Source organism: Amblyraja radiata, chromosome 10, assembly GCF_010909765.2.
Source record: "Amblyraja radiata isolate CabotCenter1 chromosome 10, sAmbRad1.1.pri, whole genome shotgun sequence".
In the NCBI taxonomy this organism is placed as follows: domain Eukaryota; kingdom Metazoa; phylum Chordata; class Chondrichthyes; order Rajiformes; family Rajidae; genus Amblyraja; species Amblyraja radiata.
In genome coordinates, this window is record NC_045965.1 from 1,316,763 (window position 1) to 1,342,474 (window position 25,712).

The 25,712-nt window shown below is 46.0% G+C and overlaps 1 protein-coding gene across 1 annotated transcript in view; it reads left to right on the forward strand.

Annotated features, from left to right (window-relative positions):
- The window catches only part of c10h1orf21 (chromosome 10 C1orf21 homolog), a 448,119-nt gene that overhangs the window by 172,977 nt on the left and 249,430 nt on the right, over positions 1-25,712 (forward strand). The window contains exons 5-6 of the mRNA XM_033027870.1: positions 11,404-11,480; positions 21,101-21,161. Coding sequence (XP_032883761.1) covers positions 11,404-11,480; positions 21,101-21,161 — 138 coding nt within the window. The remainder of the gene's footprint in view (positions 1-11,403; positions 11,481-21,100; positions 21,162-25,712) is intronic.

Consider the following 25,712-nt stretch of genomic DNA (forward strand, 5'->3'; position numbering starts at 1 on the left):
TTCCTCCCACACTCCAAAGATGTACAGGTTTGTAGGTTAATTGGCCTTGGGGTAAAAATTGTAAATTGTCCCTAGTGCGTGTAGGATAGTGCTAGTGTACGGGATGCTTGTTGGTCAGCGCAGACTCTGTGGGCTGAAGGGCCTGTTTCCACGCTGCATGTCTAAAGTAAAGCTGATATCAGGCAACTAGATCTAACAGCCCTGATCTACAATCTATCTCATCCGTGTCAGGGTCTCGGTTTTCCGCTCCCCGCTCGCTCCTCATCCGCCGGCACGGCCGGCCGCCTTACACATGCGCACTGCCGTGGCCTGCGCATCCTCCCCCTGCACATGGGCACAACCACGGGCAGCACATCATCGGCCGTGGTTGTGCGCTTGTGCCGCCCTGCACGCGCACTGACACGGCAACTGGTCGGCGTCGGCCACTTTCTCCCACCCTTTGGGAGAGGGTGGTTAATTTATGGAATTCACTGCCCCAGGGAGCAGTGGAAGCAGAAACTTTAAATATATTTAAGACTAAAATAGATGGTTTTTTAGCTGCCAAGGGGATAAGGGGCTACGGGGAGAGGGCAGGGATATGGACCTAGGTATGGTTAGTATAGTAAGACCTGAGTGATCTCCTGGACAAGTGTCGATCGCCTGGATTGGGGTCGGAGAGGAATTTCCCGGATTTTTTTCCCGAATTGGACCTGGGTTTTTATCCGGTTTTTTGCCTCCCCCAGGAGATCACGCGGTTCTTGGGGTGGAGAGGGGTGATAGCGGTATAAAGGGGAGGGTAGTGTCTTGTGTTCTGTGTCTTGTGTCTACTGCTTGTGGGTAAGTGTGTCTGTTTAGTGTTCAGCCATGAGCGAATGGCGGTGCGGGCTCGACGGACCTGGTGGTCTACTCTCGCACCTACTTTCTATGTTTCTATGTTTGCATTGTGGGAGATCTGGCCGCCATTGCTGTCCAGTCGCCGCCTCGCCGCGACCGCTGAAAACCAACGCAGAATCACTCCCTGGAGCTGGAGTAACTCCCTGGAGTAACTCTTGCTTCTTGGTTTCCTGGTTCTCCAAAAATATTCCAAATGGTGGGTCCACCAGTTTAAACTGGTGGACCCACCACCACCAAACACCAAACTCCAAACTCTGAAAAATAACAGCCTATTGCACTTTATCTGTTTATTTATTGTGTATATAGTCTATGGTCTGTGGTATATAAACACACTGAACTTGTATTTCCTGTTCTGTATTATGTTTACATATTCTGTTGTGCTGCAGCATGCAAGAATTTCATTGTCCTATCTGGGACACGACAATAAAACTCTCTTGACTTGGACTTAAGCAAAAAAGGGTTCTTGGGGAAAAAAAGAGCTACCTTAAATTTAATTGTGTCTGGTTGGGTAACTATGGTAGGGTGAAGACTATTCCATGCTTTAATTGTGCGGGGAAACTCCATGGAGCAGCCAGCAACTCAGGATAGAAGAAATTGGGTGACGTTTCGGGTAGAGGCTTCTTTAGATTGCCTCTGTTTTTAGTGTTTTTAGTTTAATTTAAAGATACAATGTGGAAACAGGCCCTTCGGCCGACTGAGTCCACGTGGGCCACTGATCACCCGTTCTATCCCACACATTAGCGGAATAATTCAAGAGTGTTTTATTCTCATGTCCCAGTTAGAACAATGAAATCCTTACTTGCAGCAGCACAACAGAATATGTAAATATAGTACTCTGTAAACAATGTTATAAACGAGAAAACAAAACGGTGTATATTTATATATGACTATATAAATATATATATATAAAGGGTCCGAAAAAGGTTCCTGCACACCTTTGGAAAGTGGAAGGAAACAAGAGCATCCGGAGAAAACCCATGTGATCAAAGGGAAAAGGAGCAAACTCCATACAGACAGCACCCACATTCAGGATCAATTCCGGGTCTCTGGCAATTTTAGGCAGCAACTTTATGGCCAATGTACTGCCCCATAGTCTTGATCTGAATTAAAACATATAGTAGCTGTAACGGGGGATATAGCGTCAGTTAGAGATTTAAGACTGTAAATGGATAGTTTCTTTTTTTTTAGTAACCAAAGTTATCAACGTATAATTTTTTGTGTGTTGGAAAATAAAATATAGTGGCACAGCTGGTAGACTTGCTGCCTCACATGCCAGAGATCTGTGTTCGATCCTGTCCTCAGGCACTGTCTATGTTGAATTTGCACATTTCCTCCCACATCCCAAAGACGCATTGGCTTTGTAGGTTAACTTGTCTCTGTAAAATTGCCCCTAATGTGTAGGGAGTGGGTGAGGAAAGTGGTATAACAGAACTTGTGTGAATGGGTAGACAAAAATGCTGGAGAAACGCAGCGAGTGAGGCAGCATCTATGGAGCAAAGAAAATAGGCGACGTTTCGGGTCGAGACCCTTCTTCAGACTGATGTGAGGGTGGGGGGGGCGCGGGAAGAAGAAAGGAAGAGGCGGAGACAGTGGGTTGAGGGAGAGCTGGGAAGTGGAGGAGAAAGCAGGGATACCTGAAATTGGAGGTCAATGTTCATACCACTGGGGTGTAAACTGCCCAAGCGAAATATGAGGTGCTGCTTCTCCAATTTACGGTGGTCCTCACTCTGGCCATGGAAGAGGCCCAGGACAGAAAGGTTGGATTCGGAATGGGAGGGGGAGTTGAAGTGCTGAGCCACCGGGAGATCAGGTTGGTTATTGCGAATCAAGCGGAGGTGTTGGGCGAAGCGATCGCCAAGCCTGCGCTTGGTCTCACCGATGTAGGGCAGCTGACACCTAGAGCAGCGGATGCAATAGATGAGGTTGCAGGAGGTGCAGGTGAACTTCTGCCGCACCTAGAAAGACTGCTTGGGTCCTTGGATGGAGTCAAGGGGGGAGGTAAAGCGACAAGTGTAGCATTTCCTGCAGTTGACAGGGAAAGTGCCAGGAGGGGGTGGTTTGGGTGGGAAGGGACGAATTGACCAGGGAGTTACGGAGGGAGCGGTCTCTGCGGACAGCCGACAGGGGAGGAGATTGGAAGATGTGGCCAGTGGTGGGATCCCATTGAAGTGCTGCTCCTCCAATTCACGGTGGGCTTCACTCTGGCCATGGAGGAGACCCAGGACAGAAAGGTCAGATTCGGAATGGGAAGGGGAGTTGAAGTGCTGAGCCACCGGGAGATCAGGTTGGTTATAGTGAACTGAGTGTAGGTGTTGTGCAAAACGATCGCCAAGCCTGCACTTGGTCTCACCGAGGTTGATCATACGCTGAATAATCCAACCAGATTTTTGTTTGGAAGTGGAAAGAAATAATAGAAATAGCATTCATTGCAACGTGTAAAAGGAGATGAGATAATGTATTGTAATTTTGCTGCATGTCATTGTGGTAGATATCATGTCTTGATTGGTGAATATGTTTAGTTTGTGACTTTATTTGAAGCAGAAATAATATGTGAATGCTTCATTGAGCATAATTCTGACTGGTAACTACGCACTTCGTCCGAGCACATTATCGCTCGAGTCATGCAAGCCAATTAAATGACCACCTAAACTGTCATTTGGCAACTTATAAAGCTGCCAAGGTTGCCCGGCTGGCAACAGGGAAAAAAGGTTAAGTGAGAGCCCTGCTTTGGAGTGTGGGAGGAAACCGAAGCTCTCTGAGAAAACCCACGCGTTCAGGGGGAGAACTTACAAACTCCGCACAGACAGCACCCATAGTCGGGATCAAACCCGTGTCTGTGGCGCTGCAAGCAAAATATGAGGTGCTGCTCCTCCAATTTACGGTGGGCCTCACTCTGGCCATGCAGGAGGCCCAGGACAGAAAAGTCGGATTCGGAATGGGAGGGGAATGGGAGTTGAAGTACTGAGCCACCGGGAGATCAGGTTGGCTATAAGCAGCAACTCTACCACTGAGCCACTAGGAGATGTGATTCATCTCTTATCTCCAAATGGGAACACATTGCCGCCCCCACCTCTCAGACGGAGGTGTACTGCCGACCTTCTCTCTAAACCTGTAATCCCTTTCACGATGATAATGGTTTCTCACTTTGTCATTCTACATTGGAAAAGATTAAATGCCTTTGTCAACATTCCTGGTTGAGCTGTACAGAATAGCATTTAGCGTTGCCAGCAGCTGTCGACCTCTGCAAATGTCCCCCTGGAGACATTTCTCCTGAAGAGTGGATGTTGAAGGATTATCATGGGGTTCACTGTAATGAGAGGCTTTCAGGATTGGAGGGGTTCGGCTGCAGTGGGGTTCGGCTGCAGTAGAGAAGATGTTTCCACTAGTGGGAGAGTCCAGGCCAGAGGGTGCAGACTCAACATAAAAGGAGATGAGGAATTTCTTTTAGAAAGGAGATGAAGAATTTCTTTCACCAGAGGGTGGTGAATCTGTGGAATTCAATGCCACAGACGGCTGTGGAGGCCACGTCAATGGATATTTTTAAGGTGGAAGTAACAGATTTGTGATGTAAAGGGCCTGTCCCACTTACGCGACCTTTACAGGCGACTGCTGGTACCTGTGATAGGTCGCCGAAATTTTCAACATGTTGAAAATTCAGCGGCGACCAGAAAGACTCTGGAGACCTCTCACGACCATAGGAGACCTCTCACGATCATACAGACTGTATGGTCATGAGAGGTCTCCTATGGTCGTGAGATGTCACCCGTGACATGTCGCCAGGGGTCGCCTGTATGGTCGTGAGAGGTCTCCTGTGGTGGTGAGAGGTCTCCTGTGGTCGTGAGAGGTCTCCTGTGGTGGTGAGAGGTCTCCTGTGGTCGTGAGAGGTCTCCTGTGGTCGCCAGGGGTCGCCTGTATGGTCGTGAGAGGTCTCCTGTGGTCGTGACAGGTCTCCAACGAGTTGTAGCGTCTTTCTGGTCGCCGCTGAATTTTCAATATGTTGAAAGTTTTGGCGACCTATCACGGGTGCCGGCAGTCGCCTGTAACGGTCGCGTAAGTGGGACAGGCCCTTTACATCACAAATCTGTTACTTCCACCTTAAAAATATCCATTGACGTGGCCTCCACAGCCGTCTGTGGCATTGAATTCCACAGATTCACCACCCTCTGGTGAAAGAAATTCTTCATCTCCTTTCTGTTGGGGGTTATGGGGAGAAGGCAGGAGAAGGGGGTTGAGAGGGAAAGATAGATCAGCCATGATTAATTGGTGGAGTAGACTTGATGGGCCGAATGGTCTAATTCTGCTCCTGGAGAGATTTAGACTTGGATTGTTTTTGAGTCATAGAGTGATACAGCGTGGAAACAGGCCCTTCGGCCCAACTTGCCCAGACCGGCCAACATGTCCCAGCTACACTAGTCCCACCTGCCAGCGTTTGGTCCATATCCCCCCCATAGTACCTGTCCTATCCATGTACCTGTCTAACTGTCTCTTACATGTTGGGAATGTCCCTGCCTCAACTACCTCCTCTGGCAGCTTGTTCCATACACCCACCACCCTTTGTGTGGAAAAAGTTTAGATAACTATAAAATATTTTCCCTTTCACCTTAAACCTATGTCCTCTGGACCTCGATTCACCTACTCTGGGCAAGAGACTTTGTGCATCTACCCGTGCATCTATTCCTCTCATGATCTATACACCTCTATAAGATCACCCCTCATCCTTCTACACTCCAAGGAATAGTCCCAGCCTTCTCAATCTCTCCCTATAGCTCACACCCTCTAGTCCTGGCAACATCCTGGTAAATCTTTTCTGTACCCTCTCCAGCTTGACAACATCTTTCCTACAACACAGCACCCAGAACTGAACAAAATGCGCTAAATGTGTCCTCAATTCTCAATTTACTCAATACTCTGACTGATGAAGGCCAATGTACCGAAAGCCTTTTTGACCACCCGATCTACCTGTGACTCGATCTTCAAGGAACCATGCACCTGTACTCCTAGATCCCTCTGCTCTACAACACTACCCAAAGGCCTACCATTCACTGTGCAGGTCCTGCCCTTGTTCGACGTCCCAAAATACAACACCTCACACTTCTCTGCATTAAATTCCATCAACCATTCCTCCGCCCACCTGGCCAATCGATCCAGATCCTGCTGCAATCGTTCACAACCATCTTCACTATTTGCAAAACCATTAACTTTTGTATCATCAGCAAACTTGCTAATCTTGCCCTGTCTGTTCTCATCCAAATCATTGATGTAGATGACAAACAGTAACGGGCCCAGCACCGAACCCTGAGGCCCACCACTAGTCACAGGTAATTTGCTATCTTTCCATGGATTCCTTGCGATCTAACCTCCCAGAGCAGCCTATCATGCAGAACCTTATCGAACGCCTTACTGAAATCCACGTACACAACATCTACAGCTCTGCCCTCATCGACCTTTTTAGTCATGTTTTCAATGAACTCTCTAGAGCATTGGAGATTAAGGGGAGACTTGATAGAAGTATATAAAATGATGAGAGGGATAGTTCGGGTAGACAGTTGAAACAGTTCTCCCAGGGTGGAAGTGTCCAACTCTAGAGGGCACGTTGGTGCAGCGGTAGAGTTGTTTCCTCACAGCGACAGAGACCCGGGTTCGATCCTGACTACGGGTGCTGTCTGTACGAAGTTTGTACGTTCTCCCCGTGAATGCGTGGGATTTCTCCGGGTGCTCCGGTTTCTTCACACATGTACAGGTTTGTCGGTTTGTAAATTATATATTGTCCCCAGTGTCTAGGATAGTACGAGGTTGTTTGGGCCGAAGAGTCTGTTTCCGCGCTGCATCTCTAAACTCAATAGTAAAGTCTAATGTAAGTCAGTGAGTGCCTGCATTTAAATCTGTTGAATTGTTTTGTGTTTACTATTGAATGGGCTCTATGCGTCCATACTCCATTTCAGGAAGCTTTCTCTAACATGCTTATGACTTCAGTAAATGCCACCACTCAAATCAGAGCGGCGTGAATTTTATTTCGATGTCGCAATGTGTTGTTTTTCAGTTTCAGAAATGCAAATTAATTAACAATGAAACCTCGCCCATTCTGTCAACTAGTTTCCTGTGCCAAATCCAGTCATTGATGGCTTTCACCTTTTCATCTCTGGCCTGTGTCCAACCATCTCCCCCTCCCTCGACTGTATCCACCTATCACTCACCCCTCTTGTCCTGGGCCCCCTTCTCTTCCACCTTCCCCCCCACGCCCAACACAATCACTCTGAAAAAGGCTCCCGATCCGGATCGCCACCTTCCATGTTTTCCAGAAATGCTGCCTGACCCGCTGAGTTACTCCAAGCCTTTATTTTGGAAAGCAGCATTTGAGTTCCTTGTCTCCACATGGTTTTGACTAAAGATGGACACAAAGAAGTGTCCCGATCCAAAACGTCACCAGCCCTTTTCCTCCAGAGATGCTACCTGACCCGAGGAGTCACTCCAGCACTTTGTCTTTTTTTTTTGTAAACCAGCATCTGCAGTTCCTTGTGTCTATGTGGTTTTGACTAAAGACCGACACAAAACGTCACCCATCCTTGTCCTCCGGAGATGCTGCCTGACCTGCTGTGTTACTCCAGAACTTTGTGCCTATCTTTGGCATAAACCAGCCTCTGCAGTTCTTTGTCTCTACATACATGGTAATTACGTTGGATCTTGTTTGGAGCTGACAGCATTAAGCACAGCATCAGTTCTTGGCAGCGAAAATCCTTAATACGTCAGAGGCAGCACTAAAGCTGACAACTGTGTTGGGCTCATCTCCCAGTGTCTCCACCATAGTCCTGGGTGTAATTTAGAAGAAGCTGATGCTCTGAGAGTTTTACAATTCTTTATTAACTGCACAAAGAGTGACGGCGGTGTGTAAAAGGACAGGCGTCCATTGATGTGTAGAGTCAAGAGTCAAGAGAGTTTTATTGTCATGTGTCCCAGATAGGACAATGAAATTCTTGCTTGCTGCAGCACAACAGAGTATTTATTTATTAGAGTATATATACATAACAGTACATAACGGGAGAAGAAAAAAGTTCAGTGTGTATATACGCATGCACACATACTATAACCATATAACCATATAACAATTACAGCACGGAAACAGGCCATCTCGGCCCTACAAGTGCGTGCCAAACAACCTTTTTCCCTTAGTCCCACCTGCCTGCACTCATACCATAACCCTCCATTCCCTTCTCATCCATATGCCTATCCAATTTATTTTTAAATGATACCAACGAACCTGCCTCCACCACTTCCACTGGAAGCTCATTCCACACCGCTACCACTCTCTGAGTAAAGAAGTTCCCCCTCATGTTACCCCTAAACTTCTGTCCCTTAATTCTGAAGTCATGTCCTCTTGTTTGAATCTTCCCTATTCTCAAAGGGAAAAGCTGATCCACATCAACTCTGTCTATCCCTCTCATCATTTTAAAGACCTCTATCATGTCCCCCCTTAACCTTCTGCGCTCCAGAGAATAAAGACCTAACTTATTCAACCTTTCTCTGTAACTTAGTTGTTGAAACCCAGGCAACATTCTAGTAAATCTCCTCTGTACTCTCTCTATTTTGTTGACATCCTTCCTATAATTGGGCGACCAAAATTGTACACCATACTCCAGGTTTATACTCAATAAATAAACAAATATAGTGCAATAATATTAATAGTCTGATGTAGTTCAGAGCTTATTTGTTGTCAAGTTTAATAGCCTGATGGCTATAGGGAAGAAGCTGTTCCAGAACCTGGACGTTACAGTTTTCAGGCTCCTGTACCTTCTTCCTGATGGCAGTGGAGAAATTATTGTGTGGCCAGGAAGCTGTGGGTCTCTGATGATGCTGGCTGCCTTTTTGAGGCACGTCTGCGATAGATCACTTTGATGGTGGGGAGATCAGAGCCGGTGTTGGACTGGGCAGTGGACACGACATTTTGTAGTCTTTTCCGCTCCTGGACGCTCAAGTTGCCGAACCAAGCCACGATGCAACCGGTCAGCATGCTCTCTACTGTGCACCTGTAGAAGTTAGAGAGAGTCCTCCTTGACAAACCGACTCTCCGTAATCTTCTCAGGAAGTAGAGGGGCTGATGTGCTTTTTTTATAATTGCATGAGTGTGCTGGGACCAGGAAAGATCTTCGGAAATATGCACCCCCAAGAATTTGATGTTTTTGACTCTCTCCACCGTCGTCCCGTTGATATAAACAGGATTGTGGTTCCTCATCTTTCCTCTTCCAAAGTCCACAATCAGTTCCTTGGTTTTGCTGGTGTTGAGGGCCAGGTTATTGTGCTGGCACCATTTGGTCAATCAGTCGATCTCACTTCTATACTCTGACTCATCACCATCTGTAATTCGTCCAACAACAGTGGTGTCGTCTGCGAACTCAAAGATGGAGTTCGCACTTTGTCCGGCTACGCAGTCATGAGTATAGAGTGAGTACAGCAGAGGGCTGAGCACGCAGCCTTGAGGTGCTTCCATGCTGATTGTTATCGAGTATGAAGTATTCCTGCCAATTTGAACAGACTGTGGTCCGTGGATGAGGAAGTCGAGGATCCAGTTGCACAGAGACCCAGTTCCGTGAGTTTCATAACCAGCTTTTTAAAAAAAAAAAAATTTTTTTAATCAAAAATATTTATTCAAATATTAAAATAGTATTGACAATACAATAAAACAAAACACCACCATAATACAAGACGAACAAATATGCTAAGCAACTGCTAAACAATTATATTGCAATCCTTGTCAAGGTTACATTCAACCCCCCTCGGTGCCCAGCGGTCCCGGAACTCCCTCAGGGTGCCCGTAGACAGGGCGTATTCCCTTTCCATCCGCACCCGGGCACGGACGTATACCCGGAAAAGGGGCAGGCAGCCGGCTCGGGTAGAGCCCTCCAACGTCTGGTGCCTTGACTCACGGATGGCCAGCTTGGCCAGGCCCAGGAGCAACCCAACCAGGACATCTTCAGCCCTACCCTCTCCCCTACGCACAGGGTGTCCAAAGATGAGGATGGTGGGTGAAAAATGCAGCCAGAAGGCAAGGAGCAGCCCCTTTAGGTATTGAAACAGTGGCTGCAGCCTCACGCACTCCATGTACACGTGGTACACAGACTCTTCCTCATAACCAGCTTGGAGGGGATGATGGTATTGAACGCCGAGCTGAAGTCTATAAACAACAGCCGGACATAAGTGTTTTTATTGTCCAAGTGGTCCAGTGCGGAGTGGAGATCCAGTGAGATCGTATCCTCTGTTGACCTGTTGTGGCGGTAGATCGCGTAGACGCACAAACTCTCTTACCCGGAGTGGGGGAATCAAGAAACAAAGGGCAAAGGTTTAAGATGAAGGTCATAAGTAATAGGAGATTAGGCCATTCGGCCCATCAAGTCTACTCCGCCATTCAATCATGGCTGATCGATCTCTCCCTCCTAACCCCATTCTCCTGCCTTCTTCCCATAACCCCTGACATCCGTACTAACGGTGAAAGCAACAGGTGTTCTAAACTTTCTGAGGCGCAACTTTCATCATTGTTCAAATTCTGTCAAGGAGAAGCTATACTTCACCCTCGTTAGACCTCATTAGACCTCATTTGGACTACGCAGTTGCAACATGGGACCCATACACAAAAAAAAACATTTCTTCCATCGAACGTGTCCAAAGACAGGCAGCTCGATTTGTTACTAACACCTATGATAGAGAAGCGAGTGTCACCAAACTTCTGAATTCTCTGGGGTGGAACCCTCTCCAAGACAGACGTGAAGCTCACCGTTTGACCTGTTTTTACAAAATGTTAAATGGTCAGCTCGACATAGACTACAAGACCTACACCAAACCCAAACCAATTAGGAGGAGACGAGGGCATTCGATCCAATTTGTGATCCCAGCTACAAAGACAGATGTGTACAGCAATTCGTTCTTCCCCCGCACAATTAAAGCATGGAATAATCTCCACCCAACTATAGTTACCCAACCCGATGCAACTACATTTAAAGTAGCTCTTTCTTCCCAATAACCCTTTCTGGCTTAAGTCCTCCCTCCACCACCTCCAGTTTAAATTCCATTTGGAATATTTTGGAGGACCAAGAAACCAAGAACCAAGAATCAAGAATCTATCTATCTCTGCTTTGAAAGGGGAAAGATTTTTTGGAATCGGAGGGGTAACTTTTTCGCACAAAGGGTGGTGGGTGTATGAAACAAGCTGCCAGCAGAGGCAGTTGAGGCTGGGACGATCCCAACATTTAAGAAGCAATTAGCACAGGTTTGGAGGGATATGGGCCAAACGCAGGCAGGTTGGACTAATGTAGTTGGGACATGTTGGCCGGTGTGGGCAGATTGGGCTGAAGGGCCTGTTTCCACACTGTATCACACTATGACTCCATCCATAATTCTTCATTAAACGTTTAATTTATATTTTACAAAAAAATCCCAAAACAGAATGTGATGTATTTTTGTCCCAAACATGAGGAAATAAAACAATCTGTTTCAAGAGATTGGATGATCATGATTTTTATGGGTGTGAATTTTGTGTTTCAGGACAGAAGTGCATTGTCAAACACGAAAGCTAAACTTGGCAAAGAGGCACCGATTCTAACACACACGCCAAGAGCTAAGTAAGTGACATACGCTGATTATTTTATGGGCATGTTGTTTACAAGCTCACCGACTATCTAAAGCCAAGACAATGACGATTGTATTCCTGTTACACAATTCTGAAATCAAAAGTTATTGTACCAGAGAGAAAAGATTTTAATCCATGTCATTGGATTTTCCGTTTAACTGTTCTACTTCCAAAATGGCGTCATTTCCTCTCTCAGTTCATAACAATATTCAAGACCCTCACAGCGCCAGAGACCCAGGTTCAATCCGGACTACGGGTGCTGTCTGTATAGAGTTTGTACATTCGCTCGTTGACCGCGTGGGTTTTCTCCGGGCGCTGCGGTTTCCTCCCACACTCTGAAGACGTGTGGGTTTGCCAGTTAATTGGCCCCCTGTAAATTGCCCCCAAATCTCATTGAGTGGAAACAGGCCCTTCGGCCCAACTTGCCCACACCGACCAACTTCAACTTCAAGTTCATATTTATTGTCACCTGCACCAATAGGCACAGTGAGATTTGAGTTACCGTACAGCCATACAAATAAAAACACAACACACGATAGAGTTTAACATAAACATCCCCACACAGCGGAATCAACATTCCTCACTGTGAGGGAAGGCAATAAAGTTCAGTCATCTTCCTCTTTGTTCACCCGTGGTCGGGGCCTTTGAACCCTCCGCCGTCGCCGCTACGGACAGCCCGATGTACAGGCCCAACTTGGCCCATCTACACTAATCCCAACTGCCTGTGTTTGGCCCATATCCCTCTAAACCTATCCTATCCATGTACCTGTCCAAATGTTTTTTAAATGTTGTGGCAGTATATCACTACATCCTCTGGCACCACCTTTTGTGTAAAGGAAAATGTTTCCTCTTGGGTTCCTTTTAAATCTTTCCCTTCCCCCTTAAACCTTTATCCTCTAATTCAGTGGTTCTCAAATGGGGGTACGCGTACCCCTGGGGGTACGTGAAGGCACTCCAGGGGGTACGTGAGATTTTAAAATATATTTTTGCGCTGGTTAGGGGGTACTTGGCTGAAAAAATATTTCACAGGGGGTACATCACTGAAAAAAGGTTGAGAACCACTGCTCTAATTCATGATTCCCCTAGGGTAATCATTTATCCTACCTCTTCCTCTCATGATCCTATGTAGGGAGTGGATGCGAAAGTGGGATAGGACTAGTGTGGTCGATGGTGGGCCCAAGGGCCTGTTTAGAAACATAGAAAATAGGCGCAGGAGGCCATTGGGCCCTTCGAGCCAGCACCACCATTCATTGTGATCATGGCTGATCGTCCCCAATCAATAACCCATTTCTATGCTGTATTTCTATTCTAGGGATTAAAAAGTAAACTAATGAACATAAAGATAGACACCAAAAGCTGGAGTAACTCAGAGGGCCAGGCAGCATCCCTGGAGAGAAGGAATTGGTGAAGTTTCTGCGAAATAGGAAATGTCACTTATCCCTTTTCACCAGAGATGCTGTCTGACCTGCTGAGTAACTCCAGCTTTTTGTGTCCATTTTTGGTTTAAATCAGCATCTGCAGCTCCTGCCCACACATAAAACTCTCTCCTGCAGTTGCAGCTCCATAACAGGAAATAGGAATGACATTTGAAAATCATTCCACAAAGATTCAAAGGTAGACCAAAATGCTGGAGAAACTCAGTGGGTGAGGCAGCATCTATGGAACGAAGGAATAGGTGACGTTTCGGGTCAAGATCCTTCTTCAGACTGATGTGGAGGTGGTGGGGGGGGGGGAGGGGGGGGGGGGGGGGAGAAGAAAGGAAGAGGCGAAGACAGTAGGCTGTGGGAGAGCTGGGAAGGGGAGGGGAAGGAGGGAGAAAGCAAGGACTACCTGAAATTGGAGGAGTCAATGTTCATACCGCTGGGGTGTAAACTACCCAAGTGAAATATGAGGTGCTGCTCCTCCAATTTGCGGTGGGCCTCACTCTGACCATGGGGGAGTCCCAGGACAGAAAGGTCGGATTCGGAATGGGAGGGGGAGTTGAAGTGCTGGGCCACCAGGAGATCAGGTTGGTTATTGCGAACCGAGCGGAGGTGTTGTGCGAAGCGATCGCCAAGCCTACGCTTGGTCTCACCGATACTATCCCCCCCCAAAGATTCAATATCATTATGTTAAGAAAATTATAATCACCAATTCTCATTGTCATTTAAGATCAAAATTGAAGAGTTTGTCCTCACTGCATCCAGGCGTGGTTTAAGAGAGAATCGTCTTATATTCACGAACACTTTGTCATCATTGCTTTTTAGCGTGGATAATGTTGCAAATTATTAGCCACTGTGTTTGCCAGCCAACAAAGGAGAATGTTTGCTTTAACAATAGTGAATGAAAGAACACAAATATTGCTGTTTGAATAACTTGATCAACGGGGCTGTGCACCAACCGTTTTGTGGTCTATCGGGCAGATTAGAATTTCAAAGGTTCAGTCAGGTGGACCTCAAAGTACAGTGGAATATTTTTATTTCATACCGTTCTATACATTGGGCACAATCATACAACATATAAGAGTGTAATATAGTAGACCACATTGAATCAGTATATGGGAGTCATCACAATTCTAGGCACCATCTTGTCACCTTCAAGTTTGAAATTTGGATTAAAAATGTTAGGGTCTTAACTTGGTCAAGTTCAAGTTCAAGTGAGTTTATTGTCATGTGTCCCTGTATAGGACAATTAAATTCTTGCTTTGCTTAAGCACACAGAACATAGTAGGCATTTACTACAAAACACATAAATGTGTCCATATACCATGATATAAATATATACACACATGATTAAATAAACTGGTAAAGTGCAAATAACAGAAAGTGGTTGTTAATAATCAGAGTTTTGTCCGAGCCAGGTTTAATAGCCTGATGGCTGTGGGGAAGTAGCTATTCCTGAACCTGGTTGTTGCAGTCTGCAGGCTCCTGTACCTTCTACCTGAAGGTAGCAGGGAGATGAGTGTGTGGCCAGGATGGTGTGGGTCTTTGATGATGCTGCCAGCCTTTTTGAGGCAGCGACTGCGATAAATCCTCTCTCCATGGAAGGAAGGTCAGAGCCGATGATGGACTGGGCAGTGTTTACTACTTTTTGTAGTCTTTTCCTCTCCATGGCGCTCAAATTGCCGAACCAAGCCACGATGCAACCGGTCAGCATGCTCTCTACTGTGCACCTGTAGAAGTTAGAGAGAGCCTTTCTTGACAAACCGACTCTCCGTAATCTTCTCAGGAAGTAGAGGCGCTGATGAGCTTTCTTGATAATTGCATCAGTGTTCTCGGACCAGGAAAGACTTTCAGAGATGTGCACGCCCAGGAATTTGAAGCTCTTGACCCTTTCAACCATCGACCCGTTGATATAAATGGGGCTGTGGGTCCCCTCCTACTCCTTCCAAAGTCCACAATCAGTTCCTTGGTTTTGCTGGTGTTGAGGGCCAGGTTATTGTGCTGGCACCATATGGACAGTTGCTCGATCTCTCTCCTGTACTCTGACTCATCCCCATCAGTGATACGCCCCACAACAGTGGTGTCGTCAGCAAACTTGGTGATGGAGTTCGCACTGTGGTTGGCTACGCAGTCATGAGTATAGAGTGAGTACAGCAGGGGGCTGAGCACGCAGCCTTGAGGTGCTCCCGTGCTGATTGTTATCGAGGCTGACACATTTCCACCAATACGAACAGACTGTGGTCTGTGGATGAGGAAGTCGAGGATCCAAATGCAGAGGGATGCGCAGAGACCCAGTTCTGCGAGTTTGGTAACCAGTTTGGAGGGGATGATTGTGTTAAATGCCGAGCTGTAATTGATGAATAACAGCCTGACATATGAGTTTTTGTTGTCCAAGTGGTCCAGTGCGGAGTGGAGGGCCAGCGAGATCGCATCCACCGTTGATCTGTTGTGGCGGTATGCGAACTGCAGTGGGTCCAGGTTTTTGTCGAGGTAGGAGTTGATTTGCTCCATGATCAGCCTCTCAAAGCACTTCATCACCACCGTAGTTAGTGCCACTGGTCGATAGTCATTGAGGCACGTCACCTTACTCTTCTTGGGCACCGGTATAATTGATGCCCTTTTAAAGCAGGTGGGGACCTCAGACCTCAGAAGTGAGAGGGTGAAAATGTCCGTAAAAACTCCCGCCAGTTGGTCCGCACAGGTTTTTAGAACACGACCGGGTATACCATCAGGTCCAGGTGCTTTTCGGGGGTTCACCCCTCTGAAGGTCCAACAAGTATGATAGCATTTGTATTGCAGTTTATCTCTAAGCCTATTAGTTCTACACCAGCCATGGCATCATTCCTGATCTACAGATCCCCTGCCCCGCTTTTCCTTTACTTTTAAATCTTTCCTCAGTGTCATTTTTTAAATCTTTTTTTTCACCCAGAGAGTTGTGAATCTGTGGAATTCTTCGGCCCATCATGTTCAGGCCGACCTTTTTACCCAATTACACTAATCACGTTTGCCTGCATTTGGACTGCCCTCTATGTAGAAACATAGACATAGAAAATAGGTGCAGGAGGAGGCCATTCGGCCCTTCGAGCCAGCACGGCCATTCATTGTGATCATGGCTGATCGTCCCCAATCAATAACCCGTGCCTGCCTTCTCCCCATATCTCTTGACTCCACTAGCCCCTAGAGCTCTACCTAACTCTCTCTTAAATCCATCCAGTGACTTGGCCCCCACTGCCCTCTGTGGCAGGGAATTCCACAAATTCACAACTCTCAGGGTGAAAATGTTTTTTCTCACCTCAGTCTTAAATGACCTCCCCTTTATTCTAAGACTGTGGCCCCTGGTTCTGGACTCGCCCAACATTGGGAACATTTTTCCTGCATCTAGCTTGTCCAGTCCGTTTATAATATTATATGTTTCTATAAGATCCCACTCATCCTTCTAAACTCCAGTGAATACAAGCCTAGTCTTTTCAATCTTTCCTCATATGACAGTCCCGCCATCCCAGGGATCAATCTCGTGAACCTACGCTGCACTGCCTCAATCACAAGGATGTCCTTCCTCAAATTAGGAGACCAAAGATGTACACAATACTACAGAGTATTGTGTACAGTTTTGGTCCCCTAATTTGTTGTTTCTGATGTATACCTGTTGTTTTTTTGGTCGGGAGCTTTCGGTGGGTTGAAGGGCCTGTTTCCGTGCTGTATCTCTAAACTAAACAAAGCCCTTTCTTTCATTTTCAGGGCAAGGGGATATTAAAGGGCCTGTCCCACTTTCACAACCTAATTCATGACCTCTGCTGAGTTTGCCCTTGACTCATGGTCCTAGGAGGTCGTAGCAGGCCGTGATGCTAGTCGTAGGTACTCGTGGCATCAAGTAGGTCGGGGCGTTTTTCTAGCCTGATGAAAAATGTCCACGAGTAAAAAAGGTGGTGAATTAGGTCGGGAAAGTGGGACAGGCCCTTAAGTATTATGTGAGTCAAGGCCCAATCACCTGCTAGTCTCATGAATTTTAATTGAGTGTTGTTGCAAAAAAGACTCTTAGTAATGCACCAATACATTTGAAATGATAAAAAGATTATTCTGTATTTGATCTGTATTGTATCTACATAATCTCTGTAGTTTTTAATCAACCGTTCTTTCACATGTAAATAAAGTAACAGTCAGACAGCAAGGATCAGACAATGTGTGTGTGCAGGAAGGAACGGCAGATGCTGGTTTAAACCAACGATAGACGCAAATAGCTGGAGTAACAGCATGTCTGTTCTCGTTTTCACCCAGCACACAGCTATCAATGGCCTGTGGGTAGATAAAAATGCTGGAGGAACTCAGCGAGTGAGGCATCATCTATGGAGAGAAGGAATAGGCGACGTTTCGGGTCGAGACCCTCCTCAAGGGCTATCAATGGCCGGATTCCTTTATCATCATTATTTTTTTGAAAATCTTTCATTCATTTCCCCTGACTCAGTCTGAAGAAGGGTCTCGACCCGAAACGTCAACCATTCCTTCATGCCAGTGATGCTGCCTGTCCCACTGAGTTACTCCAGCATGTTGTGTCTATCTGAGGATCAGACAATAATCTAAAGGTGTTTAAGAAAGAACTGCAGATGCTGGAAAAATCAAAGATAGACAAAAATGCTGGAGAAACTCAGCGGGATAGAGTCCTTACAGGAAGTAGGGTGGGAAGAAGTGTAGTCCAGATAGCCATGGGAGTTAGTAGATGGTTGGTGTGAGGTCTAGAAACGGTAGGGAGATGTCGGAAAAGGTTATTGCGTCTTGTTCAGGGCATGTTGTAGCCACTTGATCTCATGACACTTTGGTGCAAGGCTTCTAATATGTTTATCGTGAATGTTTTATACATGAGTCAATGATACGATTGTATTTTCCCCTCAAAAATAAACTTTATTCAAAATATAAAAATAGATAAACCCAAAAGCAGTGCCAAAACTCTTCAGGCATTCTCGGCTTTCCATACATTCATTAGAGCTATATTCGGTAGTTTAGGTTAGTTTAGAGATACTGCGTGGAAACAGGCCCTTCGGCCCACCGAGTCCTCGCCAACCGCAATCACCCACACACTCGTTCTATCCTACACACGAGGGATCATTTACAGAAGCCAATAAACCTACAGACATCTATGTCTTTGGAATGTAGCAGGAAACCCGGAGGAGGCCCACGCGGTCACGGGGAGAATGTAAAAACTTTGTATAGACAGCACCCATAGTCAGCATCAAGCCTGCATCTCTGGCGCTGTGAGGTAGCAACTCCACTGCTGCGCAACTGTGTTGCTCTCAGTCTCTGTGTCGCTAACTATTCTTATACCAACCACACTTGCCACTCATGTGGACCCTGGGGTGATATCCCTTCCCTTGTTTGAGGGGCGTCTCTATCACATCCTGCCTCCCATGTCCAGCAGCAGAAGGACCCTAGACTGTGGTCCTCCCCCACCGAGCCTTGGCGTTGGCTGCACCGAGCTTCAGTGCGTCCCTCAGCACGTACTCCTGCAGTCTGCAGCGGGCCTGTTGCCAACATTCCCCGAAGGACATCTCGCTCCGCTGGGTGGGTGGCAGACCAAAGTGTGTCTTTCACCGAGCTGATGACCTTCCAGCAGCACTCGATGTCAGTCTATGAATGCGTCCTTGGGAACAGTCCATAAATCACGGAGTCCTCTACTACAGGGCTGTTCAGGATGAACCATGACAAGAACCAGTAAATGAAGCAAGGAAATTCCATGGTTAAGCCACAAAGTGATGATAAGGCTTTATGCAAATGCAATACCAGCAAGTCGGTGTGAGCAAGTTGGGCTGAAGGGCCTATTTCCATGTTGTATAACTCTATGAGTGCAGGTTGATAGTGAGTCAAATGTAATGCGTCTGTGGGGTAAAGAGGGTTAAATGTTGACCATCAACACTCTTTGTCACAGAGCAGGGTCTATTTAGTGCTCTGCACACCACAGTGGCACAGCTATTAGAGCCACCGTCTCACCGCGTCAGAGACCCAGACACCAAGGTTCGATCCTGACATCAGATGCTGTCTGTGTGGAGTTTGCACGTTCTCCCTGTGACTGCGTGGGTTTGCTCCAGTTTCCTTCACCGTCCCAAAAGATGCCTGGGTTTGCAGGTTGATTGGCTTTGGTAAACTGCCCTTCGTGGATGAGAAAATGGGATAACATCGAACTACTGTGAACGGGTGGGTTGAACAACCTGTTTCCATGCTGTATTTCTAAACTAAACTAAATGATTGTGTTGTACAGAGATCGCAACTTGTTTCAGTTGGCCTTGTTATTTGCTGAAATAAAACTAATTATTCAATACTTTTATAATCAGCAACTTTGCTATTTACTGCCGTCTGCCAATGAGGTACAAGATACTGGACCAAGCTTCCTCAGTTTGTTGTCCATTTGGGATCAATCCCATATTTTGATTACATTTGTGGTGTCTGACTCATTTTTTTTAATATCACGTTGGCATAGTGGCAAAGCGGTAGATTTGCTGTCACACAGACCTGGGTTCGATCCCGACTATGGGTGCTGTCTGTACGGAGTTTGTACGCTCTCCTCGTGGCCGCGTGGGTTTGCCCCGAGATCTTCAGTTTCCTCCCACACTCCAAAGACGTACAGGTTTGTCGGTTAAATTGGCTTGGTGTAAGTGTACATTGTCCCTAATCCGTGTAGGATAGTGTTAAGGGCCTGTCCCACATTCACGACTTAATTCTTTCATCCCAACCATTTTTTTTACTCATGGCCATTTTTTATCGGGCTGGAAAAAACATCCCGACTTACCTGATGCCACGAGTACCTACGGCAAGCATAACGAGCCGCTACGATATATCTACGAACTCCTACGGACTCGTTACGAACATTCTGCGAGTTTGAATCAGGGGAAAACTCGGGTGAATTTGTGAATTACCTCGTGAAAGTGGGACAGGCCCTTTAATGTGCGGGGATCGCTGGTCGGCACGGACTCAGTGGGCCGAAGGGCCTGTATCTCTAAACAAAACTAAATTAAAAGTTACCGTGAACCTGCGACACCTCTCTGTTCATTCAAATAGTACATTTGAAAATAAATCCACTCACGACTTCTAATCTCCAAACCTCTGCCCTGTAGCTCAGGGCCATGTTGAAATGCATGAAGTGCTATTTGTTGTGGTTATACTGATAGTTGATATGGTAATATCTGATAAAGAACTTCGAGTGGCGTGCCATATGAGTATTGATTTAAGTCGGGATTTTCTTCTGTGTTTTAATGGCGTGATATTTTTAGAATCTTTTTACAGAAAGTAGAATGCTTAATGAAGAATCCAGGCGTCGTGATCTGACAGGCAATTATTTTCATACCTTTCTTTGTTATCTGGAGAGGCAGCCAGCCTTGAGCAGGTTCAATGACAGAACCTTATGTTTTGTTCAACATATCGTGTCCAAGCATGATTAAATACATTTTCCAAGTGACGAGCCCTCGATAGGAATTTTTGCAGCCTTTCCCAGTTGCAACCTCAGAGATACAGCACGGAAACAGCCTATCGGCCCAACAAGTCAATACTGACCCATTGCCTCTAGTTCTATGTAACCGCACTTTCTCATCCACCCCGACATAATAGGGGGCATTTTTAGCGAGCATTTAATTGGACAGGTACATGGATAGAAACGGTTTAGAAGGATATGGGCCAAATGCAGGCAGGTGGGATTAGTGTAGATGGGGAATCTTGGTCAGCATGGGCAAGTTGGGCCTGTTTGAATGCTGTATGACTCTAATTAATCTACAAACTCGCAAGTTTAGAGTTTAGTTTGGAGGTGCAATGGAAATAGGCCAACCAGCTCACCGAGTCCACGATCACCCACGCACTAGTTCCATCCCACGCACTGGGGACAATTTACAGAGGGCAATTAACCTACAAACCTGCACGCCTTTGGAGCGTGGGAGGAAACCAGAGCACCTGGTGAAAACCCACGTGGTCACAGGAAGAATGAGCGAACTCCGTACAGACAGCACCCGTGGTCAGGATCGAACCCAGGTCTCTGGCGCTGTGAGGCAGCAACTCTACTGCTGCGCCACCGTGTCGCACGACTTTTGTAAGTCTAATAGAGAAGACTTATACTGAACCTGGATAAGACACGGTTAAAAAATGGAATATTTATGTGCGAGTTCCTTTAACTGTGTCGAATGTTTTTAAAACATTTATTTTTAAATATTCCTTTTAGTATTCACACTTCAGACAGTCAGCAAGAGTTCTTCAAGATGCTGGATGAAAAGATTGAAAGGGTAAGTTTGGTGTTTAATTCTTTTCCTCGCTAATTCTCGCGTTTAAATATAACTTGAATATAAAATATCACCTTGAATATAAAATCGCTTCCTGTCTCCTCTGTCTTAATTATTATGTAACGATTGGCAAGTATGAAAACAGAGGCAATCTTTGGGCCTCATATCTGGGGAAGGATGTGCTGGCTCTGGAGAGGGTCCAGAGGAGGTTTACAAGAATGATCCCAGGAATGAGTGGGTTAACATATGATGAGCGTTTGACGGCACTGGGCCAGTATTCGCTGGAGTTTAGAAGGATGAGACTTTAGAAGGATGTCTAAAAAAACATGTCTAAAAAATACATTGAAACTTACCGAATAGTGAAAGGCCTGGATAGAGTGGATGTGGAGAGGATGTTTCCACCAGTGGAAGAGTCTAGGACCAGAGGGCACAGCCTCAGAATAAAAGAGTATACCTTTGGAAAGGAGAAGAGGAGGAATTTCTTTAGTCAGAGGGTGGTGAATCTGTGGGATTTGTTGTTAAGCCATTGGGTGTTTTTAAGGCGGAGATTGATTGATTTTGATTAGTACGGGTGTTGGTGGTTACGGGGAAAAGGCAGGAGAATGGGGTTGAGAGGGAAAGATATATCAGCCGTGATTGAATGGTGGAGTAGACTTGATGGGTCGAATGGCCTAATTCTGCTCCTAGAATTTATGAGCTCATCACAGAGTGAAATACTCACCTGGGGTGAGGATGTGCGTTTAATATATTTATTATTTATCGTACAACATGGCATAGATAAGTAAGTAAGTTTATTGGCCAAGTGTTCACATACAAGGAATTTGCCTTGGTGCTCCGCCCACAAGTAACAACATGATATACAGTGACAGTTACGAATGACTCAGAAAACACTAAACATTAATAATAATAAAACATTAATGATAAAACACCATTGATCAAGCATGTGAACCAACAAAATACCAGAGCTAAAAGAGGCTACAGATTTTTGGCTGTTGAGTAGAGCAACTACTCGTGGATAAAAACAGTTTTTATGTCTGGCTGTGGCAGCTTTGACAGTCCGGAGTCGCCTTCTAGAGAGAAGTGTTTCAAAGAGTTTGTGGCCAGGGTGAGAGGGGTCAGAGATGATCTTGCCCGCTCGCTTCCTGGCCCTTGCAGTGTACAGTTCATCAATGGAGGGAAGGTTGCAGATGAGTGGTGTAGTTGGAGACTTTCTGTTCTACCTCCGTACACACACCTGAAATCAATGCTTAGTTAAGCAAACCACAATACATCTCTTTGATCTGCCAATAAATCTCATCTTTATTTTGCCAATTAATGAAAGAAGTTCAAATAGAAGCTTCAGATGATAACAAGTCACTGAGTTTAATGAATAAAGGAACTGGAATTAATGTTGTGTAGGAAGGAACTGCAGATGCTGGTTTAAATCAAAGAAAGACACAAAATGCTGGAGTTACTCAGCGGGACAGGCAGCATCTCTGGGAAAAAAGGAATAGGTGACCTTTTCGGGTCGAGACCCTTCTTCAGATGGAAGAAGGGTCTGAAAGCCAGTCTGAAGAAGGGTCTCGACCCTAAACGTCACCTATTCCTTTTCTCCAGACATGCGGTCTGACCAGCTGAGTTACTCCAGCTTGTTGCTGCGTCTATCTTTGGAATTACTATTGTGGTGAACATAGCTTTGCGCAATCAAAAACAAGTGAAATATTGACCAAATAGACTCAATCACGGTTTTAAGTCTGTGCATATTGTGCGTTCTGCCAGGCAGTCCCATTGGACAAAACTCTGAGAGTCTTCTGTCTTGTTTGAATGTAGTCTGCAGTGAGGGCATTCTTCTCACAGTGACTTGGATTTGAAATCCCTTTGTTTGGTTTGAGATTTATTCTGAAGGCCAGTAAACCTAATTTGAACAGCTGGTTCGTATATACCAGAGAAACGTGTGTCTCTCTCTGTCCCTCTGTCTGTCTGTGTGTGTCCGTCTGTGTGTCTGTCTGTCTGTGTGTGTGTGTGTCTGTGTTTATCTGTGTGTGTGTGTGTGTGTGTTTATCTGTGTGTGTGTGTGTGTGTGTGTGTGTGTGTGTTTATCTGTGTGTGTGTGTGTTTATCTGTGTGTGTGTGTTTATCTCTGTGTGTGTGTGTGTGTGTGTGTGTTTATCTGTGTGTGTTTGTGTGTGTGTTTATCTGTGTGTGTGTGTGTTTATGTGTGTGTGTGTGTGTGTGTGTGTGTTTATCTGTGTGTGTGTGTGTGTGTGTTTATCTGTGTGTGTGTGTGTTTGTGTGTGTGTTTATCTGTGTGTGTGTGTGTGTGTTTATCTGTGTGTGTGTGTGTTTGTGTGTGTGTTTATCTGTGTGTGTGTGTGTGTGTATCTGTGTGTGTGTTTGTGTGTGTGTTTATCTGTGTGTGTGTGTGTGTGTGTGTGTTTATCTGTGTGTGTGTGTTTATCTGTGTGTGTGTGTGTGTGTGTGTGTGTGTGTTTATCTGTGTGTGTGTGTGTGTGTGTGTTTATCTGTGTGTGTGTGTGTGTGTGTGTTTATCTGTGTGTGTGTGTGTGTGTGTGTGTGTATGTGTGTTTATCTGTGTGTGTGTGTGTGTGTGTTTATCTGTGTGTGTGTGTGTATGTGTGTTTATCTGTGTGTGGGTGTATGTGTTTATCTGTGTGTGTGTGTGTGTGTGTATTTATGTGCCTGCCTGTGTCTATTTATCTGTGTCTGTGTATTTTGGTGAAATTGAGAGGGTTAAATTAATGAGACTACATTATCGCGCTTCAGCTAATCTCTGATGTTTTCACAACCCAATTCCTTTCCTAAAATGCAGTTTTTTCCCAGTTTTGGCAAAGAGCCCACATCTAATTTGTCAGGTGATCTGTCCCCCTCTGTGGAAGTTGCCAGACCATTATATTGGCAGCACGGTGGCGCAGCGGTAGAGTTGCTGCCTTACAGCGCATGAGACCCGGGTTCGATCCCGATTACAGATGCTGTCTGTACGGAGTTTGTACGTTCTCCCTGTGACCGCGTGGGTTTTCTCTGAGACCTTCGGTTTCCGCCCACACTCCAAAGACGTACAGGTTTGTAGGTTAGTTGTCTTGGTTAGCGTGTAAATTGTCCCTAGTGTGTAGGATAGTGTTAGTGTTAGTGTGCGTGGATCGCTGGTCAGTGCAGACTCGGTGGGCCGAAGGGCCTGTTTCCACTCTAAACTAAACTAAACTAATTTTGATCTAGGTTTTAACACCTGCACTCTTCTGCTGCTTATTTATATTTTGGAGTCGAATGAAGCCGCAGAGTGCTGGAGTAACTCAGCGGGTCAGGCAGCATCTGTGGAGAACATGGATAGGTGACGTTTCACAGAGTGCTGGAGTAACTCAGCGGGTCAGGCAGCATCTGTGGAGAACATGGATAGGTGACGTTTCACAGAGTGCTGGAGTAACTCAGCGGGTCAGGCAGCATCTGTGGAGAACATGGATAGGGGATGTTTCACAGAGTGCTGGAGTAACTCAGCGGGTCAGGCAGCATCTGTGGAGAACATGGATAGGTGACGTTTCGAGACTTTACACTTTAGAGATACAGCGGGGTAATTGGCCCTTTGGCCCACAGAGTCCATGCTGACCATCGACCACTAGGGACATTATTTCAAGTTACCCAAGCCAATTAACCTACAAACCTGCATGTCTTTGGAGTGCGGGTGGAAACCGGAGCACCCAGAGAAAACCCACGTGGTCAAAGGGTGAAACGTACAAACTCCACATGGACAGCACCTGACAACCGGGAGACAGCATAGGCCAATGCAGACTAGGGCACTACATTGCTGTGTACTTGGTGTTTATTTAAATGCCATTTATACCCAGAGTTAACCTTTATATTTGATACTTGGTACTATGCAAAACCTGTGGTAAAGCCTGCACCGTCAAACCGAAAGACTGCATTATTTTCTTTATCAAAGAGAGGGATTTATTGCGTTCGGCATTGAATCCACCCTTTGTTTGACGCCCTGTGGTTATGGCCACTCTGCCTTATAATTGATGCCGTTTAAGATTAGAAGTGTGATTTGGGCAGGTTGCAGATGATGGATTATCTGCTGTTTATATAACTATTTGTGGTCGGTATCAGGTAACAGAGGTGTCAGTCTTTGGTGACATTCTCCCCACCCCAGCCCCATTAATAATCCCTGCCAAGATAATGATAGAAGGTTGTGTGGAGGTACGTACCCTGGTAACACTGTGTACGTGCTGTAGAATAGAGACTGCAGCTCAACCTGTCCCCCAGTGTAGAGCTGATGTTGTCCAGCAGAGGCATTTCAGCACAGAGTGAAGATCACCCCACCAACCACCTTCACCTGTTCACAAGATGGCTGTCCACGGTCGTCCACAGATGCTGCCTGTCCCGCTAAGTTACTCCAGGGCGGTCACGGTGGCGCGGCGGCAGAGTTGCTGCCTCACGGCGGATGCAGCATCGGAGACCCGGGTTCGATCTGTATGGAGTTTGTACGTTCTCCCCGTGGGTTTTCTCCGAGATCTTCCACACTCCCACACTCCAAAGACGTACAGGTTTGTAGGTTAATTGGCT